Below are 23553 nucleotides of genomic sequence, written 5' to 3'. Positions count from 1 at the left end.
GCGGATGACCTCGGGGTCCCACATCAGCTCCCTCCCTCCCTCCCCGATGGAGCCTCTCCGACCCCGCGGGTGCTTGTCTCTCAGGCACAGGCACAGGCAGCGCCCCTTCCAGACTGATCCTCCAGACCCTCAGCGTTTTTCCTGAGCAGGTTTGCAGAAGTGGGGAGCTGCTCTCGCCCAGGCGGCTCTCCTCTTTGAGGCCTTTTTTCAGAAGCGCATGTCGTTTCTGAATTTACGTGGAGTCAGGGTGGGGAGAAGGCTTGTGTCTGGGGGCCGGGACCCGCCCCACCCGCCTCCACGACTGTTCCACCAGCCGTGCCCCTCAGGACTTTAATTCATTCCCACAGCTTATCGTTACTTACAGCTGTTTTTATATAATTCCAGCCAAAGCATATTTTGAATAATTTTGGGAAATTAGGTAACGTACTCTCAGTAGTCAAGTATCTTTGTGATCTTCAGCGGGCTTGCTTGTGATTATATGATTCTATGAGACGATTAGAAATAAGGTAGGAGCCTCGGGTTTGAAAATTACAGGTGGGGGGGGGTTCTGTAATTTAGTTCTGTACTGTTTTAGGGATCTGTTTAAATAAGACTGCTTAGCTGAATAACGTGTATCTGAAAAAATCTGTTGATGGGAGGCAGGGCGCCCTGGGGATTAGGGTACTTTGGGTTCAGGTCCCAGCGCTGACTCTTGACTAGCCCTGCAGCCTGGGTGTGCCGCCTCAGCTCCTGCCTCTCGGGCTCTCTCTGAAGGAAGCCGGGGGGACGTCACCTGGTGGGCCCTCAAAGGGTGCTGGTGGCTGTTGAGCAGATGTTGTTTGCTGTAGATTCTCTCGCTACCTGGGAAACCCAGCCTCAAGCTAGCTACCAGTTCTGTTCTGTTCCCCTGTTGTGAGCGCGCCTCCGGTGAGCCGTGACTTTATAGGCACTTGTCTTACTCTTTTTATGCAGGAGATGGGCGGTGGCTGGCCTGTGGCTTAGCCAACCACTTGTCGCTGGTCTTCCGTGCTGATCTAACTGGGACACCTGCTGTCTTCTCAGGTACAGTGTGTGGGCTCCTTTGGTCCTGGGTGTCGGTTGCCACGTGCCCTTCCAATCCCTTCAAGATCAGAACAGAATAGAACTGAGGCCCTCGTGGAGGTTTAGCAAACTAGATCGGCCCCACCACGCTGGGGGGAGGGTGTGGCCGGGGCAGCGGGCACTTCTGGCACAGGTGCCCCGAGGCCAGAGAACAAAGCTTTTGCAAAGGTCCAGGGGAGGGAGTACAGTCAGATCTCGCGGACGTGTGACCGAAGCACGTTCGGAAGGTCAGGAGGGCTTGTACACAGACATTTTATAAACATAATGAGGCGAGTAGACTCGAAGTGAGGGCAGTGGTGTGGGAAGTCTCACTGATTTAGTTTCCTGATAGGTTCCTGGTCCTGGAGCCCTGAGCTACCCCCCACGCTTGCTTGGGCTCCTGGAGCCACTCGCTTTAAGACTCACTCAATACATGTTTTAGCAACAACAAAAACCCAAAAAGCAAATGCTGTCAGTCCAAGTGTTTCTGTGATATAGATGGATGGGGTGCAGGCGTTGGGGGGGGGCACGGGTGTGGTGGTGGGGACGGGGGTGCAGGCAAGGGTACGGGGGGGCACAGGTATGGTGCAGGTGTGATGGGGGCAGTGGGGTGCAGGTGTGGTGGTGGGGGGACGGGCGTGCAGGCAGGAGTACGGGGGGGCGCAGGTGTGGGGGGACGGGGGGTGCAGGCGGGGAGCAGAGGGGCACAGGTATGGTGCAGGTGTGGTGGCACAGGTGTGGTGGGGCCGAGGGGGTGCAGGCAGGGGTATGGGGGACACAGGTATGGTGCAGGTGTGGTGGGGGGGCAGTGGGGTGCCGGTGTGGTGGGGGGATGGGGGCAGCGGCAGGGGGCAGGGCGGCGCAGGTATGGTGCAGGTGTGGTGGCGGGGGTGGGGGCAAGGCGCAGGGGTGTGGGGGGGGGCAGGTGCATGTTCCGCAGCATCCTGCGGACTCAGGCTACCTCATCCTGGCAGCAAGCTACTTCATCCTGGCAGCAAGGAGGAGGGGCCCCTGTGGAAGGTGCTCATCATCCCCTGCGCGTCCTGTGGCTCCTTCCTGGCTCAAAACCGTCATCCTGAATGTTCTTGTTAAGTCACTTTCCGTGTTCTGGTCAACAATTGTTATAAGTAGCAATTATGTTGGACGTGGACATTTCTCTATATTTTATTGCAGGAATAGGGCTTGTGGCTGAATTAAGATAATGCAGTAGATTTTTTTTTTTAATATTTATTTATTTTTGAGACAGGGAGAGAGAGCATGAACGGGGGAGGGTCAGACAGAGAGGGAGACACAGAATCTGAAACAGGCTCCAGGCTCTGAGCTGTCAGCACAGAGCCCGATGCGGGGCTCGAACTCATGGACCGCGAGATCATTGACCTGAGCTGAAGTCGGATGCTTAACTGACTGAGCCACCCGGGCGCCCCAATGCAGTAGATATTTGAACTCACCTATTTGTGTTTTGGGGAAGAGTCATTCTTACCCAACTGTTCTTACCCTACCTGTTCTAGGACATCGTTCCACCTTATGCAGTTGGTTTAGTAGTCCTGTAATTCAGCTTTGAAAGTATGAATGCTTTTCAACACTTACTGTGGGAAGCAGGAAAATGGGCGCTTTTACCGCCATCATCATCTAAGACAGAGATATAAATCTGGGTACTTTGTTGTGGGTAGAATCGGACGCTGAATTAGAATTCCCTTTGCAGCACTTGGAGTGGATTCCCAGAGGGCACAGCTGCGTGTGCCTCCTGGTCTGAAAACCAGTGTTCATGATGGCGTTCATTTAATAAGGGTGCCCACGTTTGTGCTGTAGAATTTAGGACACTTTCTGTCCCACCTTGTGCAGCACCAGCCTTGGAACTTCTGCCCCTCGTCAGCAAGTGCTGGGCACAGAGCAGACGGGGGGGGGGGGGATGTGCCCGAGGCTGAGGGGTGTTAAGAGTGAGAGTCTGGGGCCAGCCACTTCACGAGATTAGATTTAATTAAGACTTTATTAAATGTTACAGAACTGCATAAAAACGTGTTCTTAACAAAGGTGGAATGAGGCTCAGAACCTCTCGCCTCCTGGTGTGAAGTTCCCTGTCCCCTGGAGCTCAGGCCACGCCATTGGTGTCCACGTTCCTTTTCTGTGGTGTGGGGGTCACACACCCCGGGTGTGGCCGTGGCCCCAGGAAAGGAGAGGACTCAGATGTGTTTTGTGCCCTGTTCGTTCGATTTCTGAGGCCTGTGTCCGCAGCACGCACAACGCGGGCATCCGCCATCCAGGTCCGCGTGGTTCGGTGAGAGGGCCGCGTGTGCAGCACAGAACTGAGCACAGGCCAGCCTGCGTCCTTCACGGGCACACTGAGCAGCCGGAGCCGGGGTCCCAGTGCCAGGCCTTGAGGTCACAGCTGCTTGTGTGCAGGGTGGAGCTTGGAGGAGAAGGTCCCGTGGCGGTTCTGGTTGTTCTCATTTGGGGTCAGAGAGGTCTGTCCCTCCCCTCTGAGCTGACGCCCCGGGTGGGCTCCTAAGGGCCGCAGCGACACTGGGGGACCAGCGGAGGGCGTCCCTTTAGTGTCTGCTTTGGGAGTGCTTCTGCCTTCTCTGGTGACTCGGTTGGCCTTGTCTGGGTGCCCAGGCTTGGCACAGCAGTTAGCGGTGGGCGGGGTGGGAGGGACGCAAGGACAGGAGGAGGATGTCCCCACGCTGCAGTGGGTTGTCACTTAATTGGGAAGAATGACACCCAGCGAGATGCAACCTGCGGCTTCGGCCTCATTCCCTGGGGGAGGCGGTGGGGGAGGGGCCCTGAGACACTTCAGTGAACCCTCCGGGGCGCCCTCTCCGGGGGCGGTTACAAGCCTCCTTCCCCTGGAGGCCCCAGCCTTGCTCCGTGGCCCAGCAGCGGTGATGACGCCCCTTACGGGGCCTCGGTCCTTCTGCTGAAACTCCCGCAAGCCCCCACCAGGGGGCAGCAGCGCCACTGCAGGTGAAATTCTGGTTGGACGGGCCGGTTTCAGAACTGCAGTCCCTGCTCTTTATAAACCTTTCCTGCTTCCCCATCTTTCTCCTGTTGCTTTTCCGGCGAGTGTGATGTGATCCTGCAGTTCATGGTCTCATCTTTGGTGGTCTGGCCGCAGCAGGAACGTCTGCACGGTGCCGGGGGCTGCATCCGCGTTCAGGCAGGTGGGCACCGCGGCCGAGCCAGGTCCCGGATGCGGTGCTCACCTGGGGTCCCTCCCCACAGTCCTGGCTGCATGTGGGGATGTGGTGCCTGCGCAGGAAGGCAGCCTTGTGCGGCGCGGGGGCCGCTGGGCCTGCCACGTGGGTCCAGCCTCCCCGGTACTGCCCACCCTCTCCGTTCCCACTTCTGAAAGCCCACGGTTTTCATTTCTGAAACCGCACACGCCCCGTCACTGCCTTGTTCCTGCCTTTCCTTGGGCTCCTCCCCCTGTCAGAGCAGCAGGTGGCCGCAGGGTCAGACTGGCTTTAAGATACCTCCCCGGGGTGACGACCTTTCTAAGTGGTCACCCATGGCCTTGCTCTGTGGCCCAGCAGCGGTGGTGATTCCCCCTTACAGGGCCTTGGTCCTTCTGCTGAAACTCCCACAAGCCCCCACTAGAGGGCAGCAGGTGAGCAGCAGCCCAAAGGGAGGAGCAGGGCCGGCGGCCAGGGTGGGGTCCAGGGACCGAGTCCATCCTCTGTGGTCAGCTCAGAGCTGGGGCGCACGGTCGGCCTATCCCACTGACCACGTGTGTGACTGGGGGAGACGCCCCGTGGGTGCCCCAGCCCTGCACCGGGGTGCATGTCCGTCAAGGGGAAGGTGCCGCAGAGACCGCCCGATGCATGTAAACGCAGAGGTCCGGCCTTCCCGTTGCCCGACGTGAGGATGGGGCCACCAGAGCGCGCGTCTTGGCTGTTTGCCGCCTCCGCGGCGGTGGTGGTGACACAAGTCAAGGGGTCACAGTGGCCCAAAGAACAGACTGCACTTGTCATTTTAGAACTTGTCTCTAGGGGTTTTGGTAAGAAGTGAGAAGCAGGTAACTGCTGTTTCTTGACCACTTTTCTTTCTTTTCAACTGTGTGTGTGGCTCCTCTCTGTGCAGCACATTCGACAAACTGTTGGGGGACAGCCTGTCTACCGACCGGCGGCCAGCAAGGGCCTAACAGATACTCACACGGTACCTGACTGTGGACAGTAAATCCTCATAACCGTTCCCTTCAGTATTGAAAGACCAACAGTTCCTTGAGATGTGTTATCATGAAGTCCATGGATTTTTTTTCTTTCTTTTAATATTTTTTTAACGTTTATTTATTTTTGAGAGAGAGAGACAGAGTGCGAGTAGGGGAGGGGCAGAGAGAGGGGGAGACACAGAACGGGAAGCAGGCTCCAGGCTCTGAGCTGTCAGCACAGAGCCGGACACGGGGCTCGAACTCACGAGCTGTGAGATCGTGACCTGAGCCGAAGTTGGACGCTTAACTGACTGAGCCTCCCAGGCACCCCTGGAGTCCACAGATTTCTATACATTTTATAAGTTTCTGCATTTTGTTTCTTCTTTAAAGACACAAATGCACACATAATTTGGGGCTTTATGTTTCAAATGTAACTTCTGAAATCGCTCCATCAATAACCATGTCAAGTCTTTAAGCGAGGCAGAAGTCACCTTCTCGGTCTTTGGTTTCACTGGTGTCACCGTGGCTTGGGAAGGCCTCTGGCCTGGCTGGTGGTTCCTAGAAGCTGTGCTCGGCTGTGCCGCGTGAAGGTTCCAGGCGCCCCCTCTGTCTCCCTCCCATTAGGTCACGACGGGGCAGTGAGCACCGTGTGCTGGAGTCATGACGGCCGGTGGCTGCTGTCCGCTTCCCTGGATGGGACGCCGAGGGTGTGGTCGCTGCGTAGGGCGGAGCTCGTGCTGTGTGTGGTGAGGGACTTCACAGTGACCACGCAGTGTCACAGGCTCACAGCGCCTTCTCGGGGCCCCAGGCTCTTGCCCTAACTGGGAGGCTGAGGCCAGGGTAAGCCGGAGATGCATCAGAACCGACGGCGGCTGCTGATGAAGTGTTTCCTTAAATGTGTGCGTGTGAATATTTACCCACACACCTGACGTGCACACACACAGCTGCGTGTGAGCATTTTAATGTGCTTGGAGGTGACCGTCTGGAGACAGTGGGTGAGGCACGAAGGGAAGGTGGGATCATCTCACGGCCAGGATGGGAAAGGGGGGTAGTCAGAAGAGGAGCCCACAAACTGCAAATTGTCAGAGATGTGGCTCTCTTATTCCCGTGAGTCTTGTTGTAAAGGGGGGTCGAGCCCTAGGACAATGAGCCGGGAGGGGAGGCGCGTCAGACCTGGGGCCCTGAGTCGAGAGGTTTGGCAGCAGGTTCAAGGGGACGCACTTGCTTTAGGGCCGTGACACTGCTGTCTCGGACGTTCTGAGATACAGGCTGAGAGCAGAACCCTCAGACTCCTCGTGGTGAGAATTTTGTCTCTACTAAAATCCTTGCCACTCCACGTGTTCACTGCCAAGTGTCAGTCTTCCTTTAAAGTCTAAGTGGCCAGAATTCCAAACACGTACTACTTGGAACATCTTTTAGGAGTAGTCAGGGAGAGGGAACAAAATCGTAAACCGGTTCTAACACAATCTGTCTGTACATTTAGGGTAGATGTTTGGGGTTGACACGAAGACTGTCCTGTTTCGAGCAGCGGAGTTTCTTGCTAACGTCTGTTGTGTTGGCAGTAACTACCGATCTGCGTTATAGGGCAGAGACCTGTTCCCGAAGCCCATCCAGTCCGCCCAGTTTTACTACCTAGACGCTTTTATATTGTGTTCTTCTGGCCCTGAACTTCAGCTCCTGAAGTGTCACATTGACACGAGCAAGGATGAGATAAGAAGGTACGTAGCCTCCTCTTTTATATTTTCTCTCTGTAGTGGGGGGCGCTGTGTTTCAGGGCTGACCTTATGAAACAAGAGTGTTTCCATTTGAATGTTACGTACAGCGTAATCACAGCCTGGCCAGCTGCTGCCAGGAGCCGGGTGAGCCGTCTCTCCCTGCCCGGGGCTGCGGTGCGGGGCTTCGGAAGGTGGCGTTCCCGCCTTGATGGACGTTGTGTGGGACGATGACTACTGTGTTTATGGTGAAGTTAAAGATGAAACGTTTCCTACACACGCACACACACACACACACGTGCTGAATATACCAAATGCCTGTTTACCTCCCTTTGGCAAATATTAACACTTTTTTTGTTTGTTTCCAAAGTTTTTAAAGAAATGAAAAATTACAGGGATAAATAGAGGGCTGCCTTTCCAGACCTTTCCTGCCCCTCTTTCCTCTGCCCCCCCCTTTTTTTTTCTTACCAGGGTGAGGGTAGCTGCCATCAGCCCAGTACAAAACTACCAGTACCATTGACCGTATTTCCTTGTGCTGCACTTCCGTCCCTGACCTTGATTTTACAGGCCCCTCCGACCTCCCCTCTGCCAGCCCCCAGTTCTGTACGTATGAATCTGTTTGTGTTTCGTCATTGCTTGTTTTTAGATTCCACTTGTAAGTGCGGTCGTACGGTGTCTGTTTTTTCGGACTTACTTCACTGAGCACAGTACCCTCTGGGTCCATCCTTGCTGCAGATTCAAGATCTTAATCTTTCTTGTGTCTGAGTAATATTCCATTTGTGTGTGTGTGTCTCTGTAGGTCTCTCCCTCTGTGTGTGTGTCTTGTATGTGTGTCTGTCTATCTCACTGTGTGTGTGTGTGTGTGTGTGTGTGTGTGTGTGTGTGTTGTGTGTGTGCGCACGCACCGCGTCCTCTCCGTCCATCAGTCAGTGGACACTGGGGCTGCTCCTGTGCTGTGGCTGTTGTGACTTCCCTCTTGCTGAGACCCTGGTGTGTTTGCTTCCCATCCGTGGTTCTAGGTTTGCTGTATCTCTAGGTTTCCACGCGGTTTTATTGAGTCTTTAAACGCAGCACGCCTTTCATAATAATCAAATTTACGCGTGTGAGACTCCGCCGCGCTCACGAACGGAACTTTGGTCCGTTTGCGCGCCGTTGTGAGAGTCTATCCGGTAGGAACGTGCCGCACGTCCTCCCCCATCCTCTGGTTGACCGATGCCTGCTTCTTCCGACTTGTCGTTCTCACCGGTGCCTTAGGGCCGGATTGCGGAGTGCCTGCCTGAAAGTGGGGCTGTGGGGGCGCGTAAGGTGTCTTCAGACCCGCCTTCTGGGTGCCCGGCAGCAAGCTGTATGTGGCACGCACGGTGAGGGCAGGCCGTGTTGTCCTCCGGAGGCTGTCCGTCCTGCCCTCCTTCCTGTAACTCAGCGCCTGACGACGGCTTTCCCGGCACGTCCCGAGCCGCCCGGAGGCGGGAGGTCCACGGGGTGGAGGACCCCCCCGAGAAGCGCCCAGTGCCCTCAGTGTGTGCTGGTTCCCTTCTGTCGCTTCTCGCTTTATGCCCTGAAGGTGGCTGCCGTAGCTCTAGGCGTCACATTCGTATTTCTTACGTGGCAAGATGAAGGGGGAGACTATGCTGAAGCCTGCAGGCCGCAGGCCCCTGGGCGCGTGGCAGGGACTGTCAGAATCTGTAAACGAGGTTCCCTTATACGGCACATGTGGGAAGTTGCCCCTGCATCGGCTCACCTGTGCTCTTGCTTTGGAGCATGTGGGTTTGAATGAGCTAGTGTGAGCTCGGGGTCTGGCTTGCGAGTCGCTGTGGGATCTGTTTCGTCCCCGTTGTGCCCATTGGGAGACCCATGGGTAAGTTTTCAGCTTAGCGGCCTCACCGGATAGCTTTTTAATTGTGGACGGAGGGATCCGCATAGCACACGGCCCCAGATCTCAGCCGGAAGATCGGCCCACTTCTAGGTCGGGCCGGGACACGGGTGCCGAGGCCAGGATGGGTGTGGGTCAGGTGTGACGGATCCATGAGGCCGCTCCTGCGGCTGGACAGACGGCACAGAGTGCCCTGGGCTTCCGGTCGCGTTACCCCTGCGGCCTTCCCCACGCGCACTCTGCCTGGCACACACTCCCCCTCAGCCCGTCCCCGGAGACCCCCTGCGGGCCACCGGCCTCGCTGCCCGGGGGCCTCAGCCTGCGGTGCTGGGTTGACGACAGGGCGGGCTGCCGGCCCCTCCCCCAGCCGTGTGCAGTGTTGCAAGGAGGAAGCCGCGACACAGGGAAGTCCCCGCTGGAAGTAGGAAGGCGGGGGACGGGTGAGTCGCGTGTCAAGTGACGTCCGTCGGGACCCAGCAGAGGTCCTGCCTGCCCCGGGTGGATTCCCCGGGAGGACCTCCCTCGTCTGTGTGTCCGGCTTCGGGCCCCCCCGTCCGTCGCGGGTGCTCATGCTCCACGGGTCCTCTGGGCTGCCGTGCGGCACCGCGCGCCGGCTGGTCTGAGTGACGTGCTCTCCGCCGGTGAGGGTCTGGGGCGAGCTACGAGGATCCGAAGGCTTGCTGGCTGTCGCGAGCCCAGCGTTTCCGTGTCGTCTTGGTTTTGATGATACAGGTCCCGGGAAAGAGGTACTGGGCCGGCTTCCAGTCCAGCGGCCAGAGCCAGGGCGTGGAGGCGATTCCTCCTTGCACACCCTGGCCCGGCACGCGCTTATGTGGCCCAAGCCTCCGGTGGGTGGTGGTGTGCGGCCAGGGGAAGCCTCCCCCTGCTCTGTCTGGGGAGGGGCCCCGTGGCAGCTGCTGGAGAAGCGCCTGTCCCCAGGCCTGTCGCTCAGGCTGCAGCGTCTTCCCCACGTGTCCCGGCGTCAGCTGGAGGTGGTGACTCTGAAACGGCCGAGGCTTTGCATGATGGGATTCTGAACCTTGCACAGACTGCAGGCGTGAGCGCCTCTCAGCAGGACTGTCTATTGTTCTGGAAGGCTGCCGGCCGGCCCCTCGGTGCACACTTGTTCTTGTCTGGGAGCAGAGACGGAAATGCTGTGTGCCCAGCGGCACGTCCCCCCGCCCCCCCCGCCCTTCCTCTCCCTCTGAGCCTGAGGGGGTGCGTGGCCCGCGATGCCACGGGAATGCAGTGCCCAAACGGGGAGTCCCCGTGCACCCCCACTCCCCGTGATTTCAGCCGTGTGTGTCCTCTCTTTGCTTGCACCCTCTGTTCTTTCTGAACAGCGTCGCCTGGCCTGTGCTGTCCACAGACGGAGCAGCCGCTCTCTGTCCCGTTAACCACCTGCTGTGCGGTCCAGCGCGGGTTTTCAGCGGGGAGGCACAGTAATTTATGGGGTCCGTGCGCTGGCACTGAGCCTTACTGCCGACCTCCTGTGACTCCACTCCATTTGTCCCTCGAGCCCCACAACCCTGTCCCCAGGACCTGTTCTCTGGGTGCCCGTCTCTGTGCCCACCCTGATGTCATGGCCCCAGGCCCCCTGCCCAGCCTTCACTGACCCGTGGAAGGAGCAGGCTAACGGCCTGTTTCACCCTCCACCTCAGCCGCCACCCCATATCTCCCTCCACCCTCCCCACCCCTTTGCCCATCACCCACCTGAACCTGCTTGTGCCAGTTCTTACCCAATTGGGCCGACCCGCCACCTCCCCTGGGCCCTCCTGGGCCATCCCGCCATCTCCCCAGGGCCAGCCATGCCCTCCCTGGGTTAGGGCCACATCCTGAGATTGCCAGCAGGTTCCCTTCCTGTACAGAATTATTGTTAGGAATTGTCGAGGCTGTGTGTTTGTTAAGCCAATGTTAGCTGCTTATGTTACCCTTTAAAAGATACTAAGAACGTATGTGTAAATGGAAATACAGATAATTCATAACTGGCTGGATGTCTCCTTAAGTGTATGTAATTATTTTAGAATTAGGAGAAAAGTTTGCTTTTTTGTAGACAGGAATGAATTATTTGGGGCTTTATATAGTGATATTTTTTCATGAAGTTTTCCTAAATGAAAAGTTAGGGTTTCCTAAAGGAAAATTAAGGTAGCTGATTTATTCCTTCGATGTTATGAAATATAATTAAGTGGTATGAAAACTTTCTTCATTTTCAATTTTTAAAAAGTTTATATATTTATTTTGAGAGGGGAAGAGAGGGCACAAGCAGGGGAGGGGCAGAGAGAGAAGGAGAGAGAGAATCCCAAGCAGGCTCCACACTGTCAGCACAGAGCCCGATGCGGGGCTCGAACCCACAAACGTGACATCATGACCTGACTGAAATGAAGAGTCGGACGCTTGACCGACTGAGCCCCCCAGGCGCCCCGGATTCGGTTTTTAAAGGTGGGACGCTTCACGGTAGTGGAGGGGAACCTAAAGATCGACTGCGTTTATTTTTCTTCCAGGTACAAACAAAAGAGCAGGTGCAGGCCCGTTTTCAGGCTCCCCACAGCTGGCCCAACAGAGATCACCAGCCTGTCTGCCGTGAACGACTTTTATTCCTGTATCCTGCCTCCGCTCTTGGCGTGTTCACATCCCGAGCGCCATCCTCCCGACAGGCGTCTGCTGAGGGTCCCGGCTCCAGCCCGAGGCTCCGGGGGCCCATGGCTTCTGCACTGACTGTGTGCGTAGTGGTTCGTCTGCGTGGCGAAAGGGGCTTCAGAGGAAAATTAGCAGCGGACGCAACAGCATGTGACGTACAGCCGGGTGATCTAACCTGGTTTTCCTGAACTGCCGGCAGTTTATGGAATAATAACGTAGTAGTTTGGCACTTTTTAAAAATGAAACGGTACGCCTGCTGTAGACACCCTTTGATTACTTGGGGTTTGCCCCATCTCTGTGGAGCAGGCGAGAGTTACAGCATTAACTGTCAAACATGAAATTGAGGCCAAAAGTTTATTTTATTTTTTATTGTTTATTCACTTTTGAGAGACAGAGTATGAGTGGGGGAGGGGCAGAGAGAGAGGGAGACACAGAATCCAAAGCAGCTCCAGGCTCTGAGTCGTCAGCACAGAGCCCGATGCGGGGCTCGAACTCACGAACCATGAGATCATGACCTGAGCTGAAGTCGATGCTTAACCGACCGAGCCACCCAGGAACTCCTGTTTTTTGAGTTTTTATAGCTAGCATCATCCCTTTTAATTAAAAAGCATTGCTTTTGATTTATTTAGAAGGAGAGCTCTGACCTTTAGGAATTCTTAGAAAATTTTCATTTATTCAAAGGTCTAAGTTACATTCTTCTGAATGTAATGGGCTGTGGGGAGGGGTGAGATAGGGATGGGGGACAGGGCTGTGACCACGTCTCTGTGGAGCTTCCGAAAGTCACAGCCAGTCACCCTCTGTGTCTCCTGGTGTCTCCAGAGGTGGTACCAGAATGAATAGGCCTGTTCACTCCCCAAGGTGGGTTATTGAGAGGAGTTCCCTAACTGTCACGCAGACCTGGTGCTCACTGCGGGCCGGGACAAGACCGTGGAGGTGTTCGACCTCAATGCGGGCCGCAGTGCAGCCGTGATAGCGGAAGCCCATTCACGGCCTGTGCACCAAATCTGTCAGAATAAGGTGAGTTTTGACGGTATGCGTCGTGTGTCGAGTGTTGCGTTCAGAGTATTTAATGGGTACAAAGTATGGTGCGGTTTTGTACCAGTTTGCTGCGAAACTCAATGCTCGTTTTTAATCATTACATTTTCCGAGCCTTGACGTTTGACCTTAGAAGATATTTTACTATCATGTTGAACGTGAATTTTTGTACTTCTGTCTTTATTTTATGGGCCCATTTTTCAACTTCACTGTGATACATTACCTCTTAAAACTTGATGGAGAGTTTGGGTGTTTCAGGCACCCACAGCGTTGAGTGATGGTCACATAGGTCCTGCAGCGACGTGAAGCAGCCTTCAGGGCCAGTAGTTTCTCTTTTTAGGACGCAGCTACTCTGTGTTAGAGACGGAGCTTAGAACTACCTACAGCTGAGGGCTACAGACCTGAGATTGGAGGGGGTGCCGTGTTGATGAATTCATTGTCTCATAGTTTAGTTTAAAAGACATTCTGCTACCCAAAAGTACATCTAAGAGATTTATGAGAACAACTTTGGTTTTTAAGACTCATCTACAATTTTGATTTTTGATATATTTTGAATGCGTTCCAAATGAAGGGTTTAATTTATAATGCCTTCTGAAATATGCATTATGATTTCAAGAGTATTATTGCTTAAAAAATTTTTTTTTAGTGTTAGCATTTATTTTTGAGAAAGAGAGAGAGAGCAAGTGCACAAGCCGGGGAGGGGCAGAGAGAGAGGGAGACACAGAATCCGAAGCAGGCACCCGGCCCGGCTCTGGGCTGTCAGCACAGAGCCTGACACGGGGCTCGAACCCACGAACCATGAGCTCACGACCTGAGCCGAAGTCGGATGCTTAACTGACTGAGCCACCCAGGCGTCTTAAGAGTGTTGTTGTCTTTAAGTGAAGTCTTACTGGATTGGTTAAAAAGTCTCTGTTATCTATAATTTCAACACATTATTCCAGGTTTCCTTTACGTTTCTGTTTAATGGGGCAGGTGTGGTCTGATACTCTGCGAAGTTTTGTAGCTGGTTTGCCTGGGAAAGGGCACCAATTCTGGAGCGCGGACTTGCACCCTCCTGAGGCAGACGCTGTCCTTCTGGATAAACGGGTGCAGGCGCTGTTGGGTCCAGAGTCAGACTTTGTTCACATGTAGGCAGACCTGTGGCTCCTGTGGGTGGTCCCCGAGAGCTGTCAGTCTTCATGGCTCCGTAGGCGTGGCCGAGGGGTGTCAGTGAGCCTGGGTCAAAGTCAGAGCGTTGGGATGGGAACAGGGAGATGCCAGGGGAGGAGGGCGGCAGACCTGAGAGATGTGACATTGTCACTTGCTCCCATTTTGTGGGCATCCTTGGTCTTGCGGGGAGGCCCTTTGAAGGCTCAGACGGGCATCTCATCTCCAAGGTCTTTGCAATACTGCGCCCTTGGAGGTTAATCATTTTGTACATTTCGCATTTTGGCAGGAGAAGGTTTTTCCCATTTGCAGACACCATGGGTGGAAAACACCAGCTTGAAGAAAGGTGTTGAGGAGAGGAGTAGTATTTATGTACTTCTTCCTGTATTTGTACGGACTGTTATGTAAAAACAGAACAAAGACAATTTAAACACTGGGCGGTAGGTCTCCCAGACGAACGAAGCAATTCTTTTGAAGAATTTTGTAACATTTTATGAGGTTACTAAAATAGCAGACTTTAAAAACATACCGCATGTGAGTCATAGCAGCTCTGTGTGGGACGATATCCCGTGTCTTCTGGGAAGGCTGCGAGGGAAGGGGGTCAGCTCGTTAATGGCAGGAGTGGGCAGGACCACCTTGTCATCATGGATCTTCTGTTGCTAATTTCACAGTAAGATCTGTCAAGATTGGGTTTAAGATTGATTATTAAACCTTACGAATTTCTGGACCTTTAAATGAATTTGATAATTGAGCCACATTTAAAATGATTGTTAACCTAATATCTGTCTTATTTTTTAGGCATTATGATATATTTATTTTTATTTTATTTTTTTTAATGTTTATTTTTGAGAGAGAGAGAGACAGAGTACGAGTGGGAGAGGGGCAGAGAGAGAGAGAGAGAGAAGGAGGGAGGGAGACAGAGAATCGGAAGCAGGATCCAGGCTCTGAGCTGTCAGCACAGAGCCTGACGTGGGGCTCGAACCCACAAATTGTGAGATCATGACCTGAGCTGAAGTCAGATGCTTATCCAACTGAGCCACTCAGGCGCCCCAATGATTTCTTTTAAATTCGGGTGCAACTCAGTGAGGTGTTGATGGGCGACATTTTGATGTCAAATTTTGGAGGATAATTGTGACTTGTTGAAGTTGTTGAGTGGAACTTTCAGGCAAAGGCCTTGGACTTTCAGTGCAGACGGTCACCTTTGTGGCACCCAGAACAATCCTCTTGCTTAGAATCTGCTCACTCAGTACTTGCCAATTTGAATCACAGCTAACTGTTAACCAGCAGAAGCAGTTCCTTATTTAGGAAATGACACACAAATGCAGGGGGCAGTGGGCTTCTTAAACAGACCCACCAGCACATAGGTTTTGGGGTTAAGTTTTGACAAATAGCCTTGAAAAATGTTTAAGGTATTATTCTCTAAATGCAATCTATAAAATTTACCTAAATATAAAAATTTCCAACATTCATGTCTCTCTCTTGAAATGTTATAAAGTTAGATATTTGGTCAGTTTTTCTAGAATTTCTGTGGGTCCTTAGTTAATACAATAGGTGAGAATTGACTAATTTTACCCAATATTTCCATTCTTGAGTTAGAATGTTTCAGTAAGATAAATGTGAATTTCATGTGTGATGTTCTTTTATGTTGTAATTGTTGCATTTCAAATATTTCTCACCATTTCTCACACTTGTTACTTTTTGTCTCTGATATGAATTAATAGAAAAAGATTTTTTCACTTAATTTTTGAGCTTATTCCACATGATTCTTATTAGAGGAAGTCGTTTCAGAGCCAGTCACCCCACCACCAGCACCGTCACCGCCGTCGTCACTGATGGCGTTTTGGGCTGATGGGGGGGTTCGTAGCCGATGGCCAGGAAAGAGAGACAGGCCCCGCTGTCACCACTGTCATCATCACTATCACAGTATCATTTTTTGCTTATGGAAAGTGGTTTGTCAACATTTCCCTTGTGAGGCTCTATTTTCTTTTTCTTTTACTTGTTCTGTTCTTTATTTCTTTCTGGGGTTTATCACAGAGCCATGAAGACTTCACCTACATGAAACTTGTGTATCAGAGCTCAGTCTGATATTTTTTTTTCCCATCTGGTTCCAAATTTGTTTTTAAATGGTTTCAGCTGATTAAATTGGAAGTGCAAGATACAATTTTGGGCTTTTAAATACTTTTTACTTACAAAAAATAAAGCCCTAGCTTTAAAATAATGGTAAAGACAGTTTTTTTTAAACTTAACCAATTTTTCTCATAGGAGATGAGAGATGTGACTGCAGTGATGGGGGCAGGTTTTGTGTCCCTGGAGACTAGAGAAGGCTGCGTTTGCCTGGGACCGTGTGGTGTCTCATGTTGTCAGGTAGAAGTCGATTCTATGAGGGGTTTGAGGCTACAGAGAATAGAGAGGTTGCCCGAGTCCATGCAGTTGTGAGTCTGGGCTGAAAGCCGGGCTCCTGTAGACGGACTCCTGCACGTGAGCCGTGGACGTGGGCCGATGTGCAGTGTCCCTGTGAGTGTGCCCCGTGCTGTGTGTCGCGGAGGCCGCGCGTGAGAGAGTGACTTCCGAGAGAATCTGCACGCAGACTCCGCTGCTCTCCTGCGTCATCCCATCCGGTGGCCTCAGGTGTTGGCGTGGACCTCCCGGTCTCAGGCTGGGCCCAGGCCCTTTCGTTGTTCCATAGGCGGCTTCTGTGGGACGCCTTGAGGCCCGGTGACTTTTGGCTCTGTAGGGGGCACTCGCCAGGACAGGAGGCAAATCCCAGACGTTTCCCTGTTGCGCACGTAGAGGCGCACATGCCGTAGCTGGTGTGTGCTGAGCTCCCCCACGTCCGCACGTCACGTTCTTGGGCGTGAACTCAGCCCTTCCGGGACCCTGACTCCTAGACGTGGCAACGGAGACCCGCAACCCGGTTCCAGAGACGCACCGGCACCGAGTGTGCCCCCGGCAGGCCGTCTGGCCGCGGAGCTCGTGGCGCAAAGCCCCGCGGGAGGCCGTTGTCTGGGAGCCTCCCTGCTGGCTTCTCTGCATCCAGGCTCGGGGCTCCCCCCACCCCGATGAGGAGCCTCATGAGCACAGTGGTGATGCTGTCACTCCACACGTGCAGCACTTACCACTGCGGGGTCTTGGGGGGTGGCCGAGACCAGACGCCCCGGCACCTGCCCCTTTGTCCCCAGCACTCCTGTGGCCTGGACTGTGTGAGGGCTTGCATGCACGCGCGTGTACGTGTAGGTGTGTGAGCACCTGTGTGTCCGTGTCCGTGTGTCTGTATGTGTGCGTGTGTGTACGCGTATGTCTTAACCTATTAACTCATTCATTTAATGTTTATTTGTTGATTTTTGAGGGGGGGAGGGAGGGGCAGAGAGAGAGGGAGACAGAATCCCGAGCGGACTCCACACTGCCAGCACAGAGCCTGATGTGGAGCTTGATCTCACGAACCCTGGGATCGCGACCTGAGCCCAAATCAAGAGTCGGATGCTCAGCTGACGGAGCCACCCAGGCGCCCTCAGCTAATTCATGTAAACGTGTCTCTGAGCAAGTCTGCACCTGGCCTGTGCTGAGCGCTGGGACATGTGCGTGAAGGGGAGAGCGGTGGCCTCACACTTGAGGACTTTGTATCCTTACAAAAGAAGTGGGTTCACACGACGTCGGATACCCTGTGCCAAGCCTCCTCTGGGGCTCCTCTCCGAGGAGGTGATGTGGGCAGCGGGCACGTGAGGTGGGTGAGGGGCCAGGTATGTATCGGGAGGGCAGCGTTCAGGGAACGGGCACCACTCATGCTCCAGCCCATGTGGTGGTGAAGCCAAGAGTGGGCGTCGGGCTGCAGAACCTCTGACTGGGGGCAGGCTTGTTGGCCCTGGTAAGAATCTGGGTTTATTTATTTTATGTATTTTAATTTTTTTTAACTTTCTATAATTTATTTATTTTTTATAATTTATATCCAAGTTGCACATTGTGCAACATGATTTCAGGAGTAGATTCCTTAAGCCCCTTACCCGTTTAGCCCATACCCCCTCCCAAACCCCTCCAGCAACCCTCTGTTCTCTGTATTTAAGAGTCTCTTGTGTTTTGTCCCCCTCCCTGTTTTTATATTATTTTTGCTTCCCTTCCCTTATGTTCATCTGTTTGGATCTTAAAGTCCTCATGTGAGTGAAGTCATATGATATTTGTCTTTCTCTGACTAATTTCACTTAGCACAATACCCTCCAGTTCCATCCATGTAGTTGCAAATGGCAAGATTTCATTTTTTTTTTTTGATTGCTGAGTAATACTCCACTGTGTATATGAACCACATCTTCTTTATCCATTCATCCATCAATGGACATTTGGGCTCTCTCCATACTTTGGCTATCATTGATAGTGCTGCTATAAACACTGGGGTGCATATGCCCCTTCAGAACGGCACACCTGTATCCCGTGGATAAATGCCTAGTAGTGCCGTTGCTGGGTCGTAGGGTAGTTCTATTTTTAATTTTTTGAGGAACCTCCACACTGTTTTCCAGAGTGGCTTCACCAGCTTGCATTCCCACCAGCACTGCAAGAGATCCTCTTTTTCTGCATCCTCACCAACATTTGTTGTTGTCTGAATTGTTAATGTTAGCCATTCTGACAAGGGTAAGGTGGTATCTCATGGTGGTTTTGATTTGTATTTTCCTAATGATGAGTGATATTGAGCATTTTTTGTGTTGGTTAGCCATCTGGATATCTTCTTTGGAGAAGTGTCTATTCATGTCTCTTGCCCATTTCTTCACTGGATTATTTGGTTTTTGGGCGTTGAGTTTGGTTAAGTTCTCTATAGATTTTGGGTACTAACCCTTTATCTGATATGTTGTTTGCAAGTATCTTCTCCCCTTCTGTTGGTTGCCTTTTAGTTTTGTTGATTGTTCCCTTCAGCGTGCAGAAGCTTTTTATCTTGATGAGGTCCCAATAGTTCATTTTTGCTTTTGTTCCCCTTGCCTCCAGACATGTGTTGAGTAAGAAGTTGCTATGGCCGAGGTGAAAGAGGTTTTTGCCTGCTTTCTTCTCTAGGATTTTGATGGCTTCCTGTCTTACGTTTAGGTCTTTCATCCATGTTGAGTTTATTTTTGTGTCTGGTGTAAGAAAGTGGTCCAGGTTCATTCTTCTGCATGTCGCTGTCCAGTTTTCCCAGTACCATTTGCTGAAGAGACTGTCTTTATTCCGTTGGATACTCTTTCCTGCTTTGTCGAAGATTAGTTGGCCATACATGTGTGGGTCCATTTCTGGGTTCTCTATTCTGTTTCACTGCTCTGAGTGTCTGTTCTTGTGCCAGTACCATACTGTCTTGATGATTACAGCTTTGTAATACAGCTTGAAGTCCGGAATTGTGATGCCTCCAGCTTTGGTTTTCTTTTTCAAGATTGCTTTGGCTATTTGGGGTCTTTTCTGATTCCATACAAATTTTAGGATTGTTTGTTCTAGCTCTGTGAAGAATGCTAGTGTTATTTTGATAGGTATTGCCTTGAATATGTAGATTGCTTTGGGGAGTATTGACATTTTAACAATATTTGTTCTTCCTATCTAGGAGCATGGAATCTTTTTCCATTTTTTTGTGTCTTCTTCAATTTTTTTCATAAGCTTTCTATAGTTTTCAGTGTATAGATTTTTCACCTCTTTGGTTAGATTTATTCCTAGATATTTTATGGTTTTTGGTGCAGTTGTAAATGGGATCGATTCCTTGATTTCTCTTTCTATTGCCTCATTGATGGTGTATGGGAGTGCAACCGATTTCTGTACATTGATTTTATATCCTGCACCTTTGCTGAATTCGTGGATCAGTTCTAGCAGTTTTTTGGTGGAATCTTGGGTTTTCCATAGAGAGTGTCATGTCATCTATGAAGAGTGAAAGTTTGACCTCCTCCTGGCTGATTTGGATGCCTTTTATTTCTTTGTGTTGTCTGATTGTTGAGGCACAGACTTCCAATACCATGCTGAACAATAGTGGCGAGAGTGGACGTCCCTGTTGTGTTCCTGACCTTAGGGGGAAAGCTCTCAGTTTTTCCCCATTGAGGATGGTATTAGCAGTGGGTCGTTCATATACGGTTTCTATGATCTTGATGTATGATCCTTCTATCCCTACTTTGAGTGTTTTTATTAATAAAGGATGCTGTATTTTGTCAAATGCTTTGTCTGCATCTATTGAGAAGGTCATGTGGTTCTTGTCCTTTCTTTTATTGATGTGATGTATCACATTGATTGTTTTGTGGATATTGAACCAGCCCAGTATCCCAGGTATAAATCCCACTTGGTCGTGGTGAATAGTTTTTTTTTTTAATGTATTGTGGGATCTGGTTGGCTAGTATCTTGTTGAGGATTTTTGCATCCATGTTCATCAGGGAAATTGGTCTATAGTTCTCCTTTTTAGTGGGGTCTTTGTCTGGTTTTGGTATCAAGGTAATGCTAGCTTCACAGAAAGAGTTTGGAAGTTTTCCTTCCATTTCTATTTTTTGGAACAGCTTCAAGAGAACAGGTGTTAACTTTTCTTTAAATGTTTGGTAGAATTCCCCTGGAAAGCCATCTGGCCCCGGACTCTTGCTTTTTGGGAGATTTTTGATTACTAATTTGATTTCTTTACTGGTTATGGGTCTGTTCACGTTTCTATAACTTCCTGTTTCAGTTTTGGTCATTTATGTGTTCCTAGGAATTTGTCCATTCCTTCCAGATTGCCCATTTTATTGGAGTATAATTGCTTGTAATATTCTCTTATTATTGTTTATATTTCTGCTGTGTTGGTTGTGATCTCTCCTGTTTCATTCTTGATTTTATTGATTTGGGTCCTTTCCTTTTTCTTTTTGATCAAACTGGCTAGGGGTTTATCAATTTTGTGAATTCTTTCAAAGAACCAGCTTCTGGTTTCATTGATCTGTTCTGTTTCTTTTGGTTTCGATAGCATTGATTTCTGCTCTAATCTTTATTATTTCCTGTCTTCTGCTGTGTTTGGGTTTTATTTGTTGTTCTTTTTCCAGCTCTTTAAGGTGTAAGGTTAAGTTGTGTATCTGTGACCTTTCTTCTTCTTTAGGAAGGCCTGGATTGCTATATACTTCCCTCTTATGACCACCTTTGCTGCGTCCCAGAGGTTTTGGGCTGCGGTGTTATCATTTTCATTGGCTTCCATGTACTTTTTAATTTCCTCTTTAACTTCTTGGTTAGCCCATTCATTCTTTAGCAGGATCGTCTTTAATCTCTTAAGTATTTGTTATCTTTCCACATTTTTTCTTGTGGTTGATTTTGAGTTTCATAGCCTTGTGGTCTGAAAATATGCACGGTGTGATCTCAAGCTTTTTGTACTTATTGAGGGCTGATTTGTGTCCCAGTATGTGATGTATTCTGGAGAGTGTTCTATGTGCACTGGAGAAGAGCGTATATTTCACTGCTTTAGGATGAAATGTTCTGAATATATCTGTTAAGTACATCTGGTCCAGTGTGTCATTCAAAACCATTGTTTCCTTGTTGATTTTATGTTTAGATGATCTGTCCATTGTTGTAATTGGGGTGTTGAAGTCTCCTACTATTATGGTATTATTATCAGTGAGTTTCTTTATGTTTTTGACTAATTGATTTATATATTTGGGTGCTCCACATTTGGAGGCTAAATGTTTACAATTGTTAGGTCTTCTTGGTGGATAGACCCCTTAATTATGATATAATGCCCTTCTTCATCTCTTGTTAGAGTCTTTATTTTAAAGTCTAGATTGTCTGATACGAGTATGGATACTCCGGCTTTCTTTTGGCAGTCATTACCATGATAGATGGTTCTTCATCCCCTTGCTTTCAATCTGAAGGTGTCTTTAGGTCTAAAGTGGGTCCCTTGTAAACAGTATATAGATGGATCCTGTTTTCTTATCCATTCTGTTACCCTATGTCTTTTGATTGGAACATTTAGTCCATTGACATTTAGAGTGAGTACTGAAAGATATGAATTTATTGCCATTATGTTACTTGTAGAGTTGGAGTTTCTGGTGGTGTTCTCTGGTCCTTTCTAGTCTTTGCTGATTTTGGTCTGTTTTTTTTTTTTTTTTTTAAACGTCTTTTCTCCCCTCAGAGAGTCCCCCTTAAAATTTCTTTCAGGGCTGGTTTAGTGGTCATGAACTCCTTTAATTTTTGTTTGGGAAACTTCTATTTTGAATGACAGCCTTGGTGGATAAGTAATTTTTGGCTGCATATATTTCTGCTCCTGGGGATTCGCCCTTCCCACCAGAGCACTGCCAGGTATGGAGCTGTGGAATTTAAGACTCTGCACTGCCCCTGTTGATAGAGTCTTAGTGGAATTTAAACCCTCTCCTTTCTCCCTTCTCCCATTTTAGTTCAGTCCCTTGCGGACTCTGTTTCTCTCCAGCTGATCTCGGGCGGGTGGATGCTATCCCATACCCTCCCCGTCTCCGTCCTGTCTCCACAAGCGAAAACAGCTCCTTGCCCCCCTCCCGCGGCTTCTCTCTCCCGCAGCTGGCCTCCGCGCGCCGCGTACCTGGTGGTTCAGGTTGCGCACACCGTTTTCTAGGTGTGCAGGACGGTTTAGTGTTGACCTGGCTGCATTTCAGGGATGAGAGATGCAAAAAAAAACCTTCCGTGCTGCTCCGCCCTCTTGGCCCCGCCCCCAGAATCTGGGTTTAGGGCAGGTACCTGGCAACCGTGGTGAAGGTGGGGCAAGAAGGGGAGTGGCCTCACTGATTCTGGCGCCCGTGTGCTGAGCCGCGTGCGCAGACGCGTGATGCGGCCGTGAGGCCCGGCTGCGCTCCGTGCGCCGCTCGGCAGGGGTGACCGGCACCCCGCAGGCGCGGTTCTGCTGTGTCAGCTCCCGCCGGCCAGGAGGCAGGCTGGACAGGGAAGGGGGCACGTGCTCGCGGGCAGCAGCCCCAGCCAGTCGGGGCCCCCTGCGGGGCCTCGCTCGGCTCAGGGGTAACGGCGCCGCCGGCTTCTGAGGTCCCCTTCGCCGCCGGTGTTCCTGGCCTCGCAGGCGCGGCCGTGTCCCCGTGTACCGCCTGCTCCTGCGGCCGCGAGCGGCTTCGTGGCGGGGCCTCCGGCTGCGCTCTGTGGCTGGCTCCGATACCCTCCGCGCTTCTGTCTGCGGCCGCCGCTCCCACGGTGGGCTCGGGGGTGGGCCCCGGAGAGGCCGGCTAGGGCGGTCCAGGTGGGACACGGTGGCCGTCCCGCTGGCCGCGCTCCGTGGCTCAGCCTGGCTTCAGGCAGTGGGCCCAGGCTGGCGGCCGTGTCCCGATGGACTCCCGGGTCTCTGTGACAGTGTCTGCGTCTAGGTGGCACCCAGACGGAGGACTACGAATCTTCGCCCCGGAGACATCCGGGAAGACCGTGTGGCCGCCGGCGGCCGGCGCAGAACCTGGTGAAGATCCGGCTTCCCTGCCCCTTGGGTGACAGCGTGACCGTTCCGTGTGTCCCTCTCTCGTCAAGGCCTCTTTTTGTTACCAGTTACAGTGCACGTGCTTTGGGACACTGCGTCAAGTTTCTTCCCGGTTGAGTAGCAGCGTGTGCGGTGACCGAGTGTTCCCCAAACCGACATGGTCTTTCAGTGACTGTGATATTTTGGGGACCATTGTGGTGTGCTCTTGGATGAGAGGTGTGAGGGAAAATAGTCCCGAGGTTTCTAGTGGGAACACCACTGGTTTTACTTCCTGAGAATAACCTTCTGAATGGTGTATGATGGGAGGGGAGTGGGATGTAAGGCTCCAGAGGCTCCCAGCGTTTTAGGAGCTTGTTTCCTTAAACTTCTGTCGAATTTTTGTTCAGTTACACCACATACATCAAAGTGTTCCAACTAGGTGTAGCCATATGGGAGCTGCTACCCAGGAACCGTCACGGAACAAGTCCCAATTTAGGAGAAGCACAAATGCCAAGCGGCCCAAATGTCGTATTTCCAGGAAAGTGTAAAACAGATCTTTGCTAATTTCTTTTAAGCTTAGGACCCGCAGAGC

At 51.5% G+C, this 23553-nt stretch overlaps 1 protein-coding gene and 1 long non-coding RNA gene across 4 annotated transcripts in view; one reads left to right on the top strand and one right to left on the bottom strand.

Annotated features, from left to right (window-relative positions):
- The window catches only part of WDR27 (WD repeat domain 27), a 153532-nt gene that overhangs the window by 44039 nt on the left and 85940 nt on the right, over window positions 1-23553 (top strand). For 2 of the 3 annotated variants that reach the window (XM_042940322.1, XM_042940319.1), the window contains exons 18-22: window positions 952-1041; window positions 5828-5949; window positions 6788-6921; window positions 11290-11387; window positions 12321-12442. In XM_042940322.1, the coding sequence (XP_042796256.1) occupies window positions 952-1041; window positions 5828-5949; window positions 6788-6921; window positions 11290-11387; window positions 12321-12442 (566 nt within the window). Of the gene's footprint in view, window positions 1-951; window positions 1042-5827; window positions 5950-6787; window positions 6922-10131; window positions 10231-11289; window positions 11388-12320; window positions 12443-23553 lie in introns of all 3 variants that reach the window. The other variant, XM_042940320.1, reaches the window with a different exon arrangement.
- Window positions 1017-22199, bottom strand: LOC122220613. Its single transcript, XR_006202954.1, has 3 exons — window positions 22092-22199; window positions 14136-14283; window positions 1017-1099 (listed from the first exon to the last, which is right to left on the bottom strand). It is a non-coding gene; the product is annotated as an uncharacterized LOC122220613 (long non-coding RNA).

This window comes from Panthera leo, chromosome B2 (genome assembly GCF_018350215.1).
Source record: "Panthera leo isolate Ple1 chromosome B2, P.leo_Ple1_pat1.1, whole genome shotgun sequence".
In the NCBI taxonomy this organism is placed as follows: domain Eukaryota; kingdom Metazoa; phylum Chordata; class Mammalia; order Carnivora; family Felidae; genus Panthera; species Panthera leo.
Note: the sequence above shows the minus strand (reverse complement) of the source record. Positions and strands in the feature narration are given on the sequence as shown.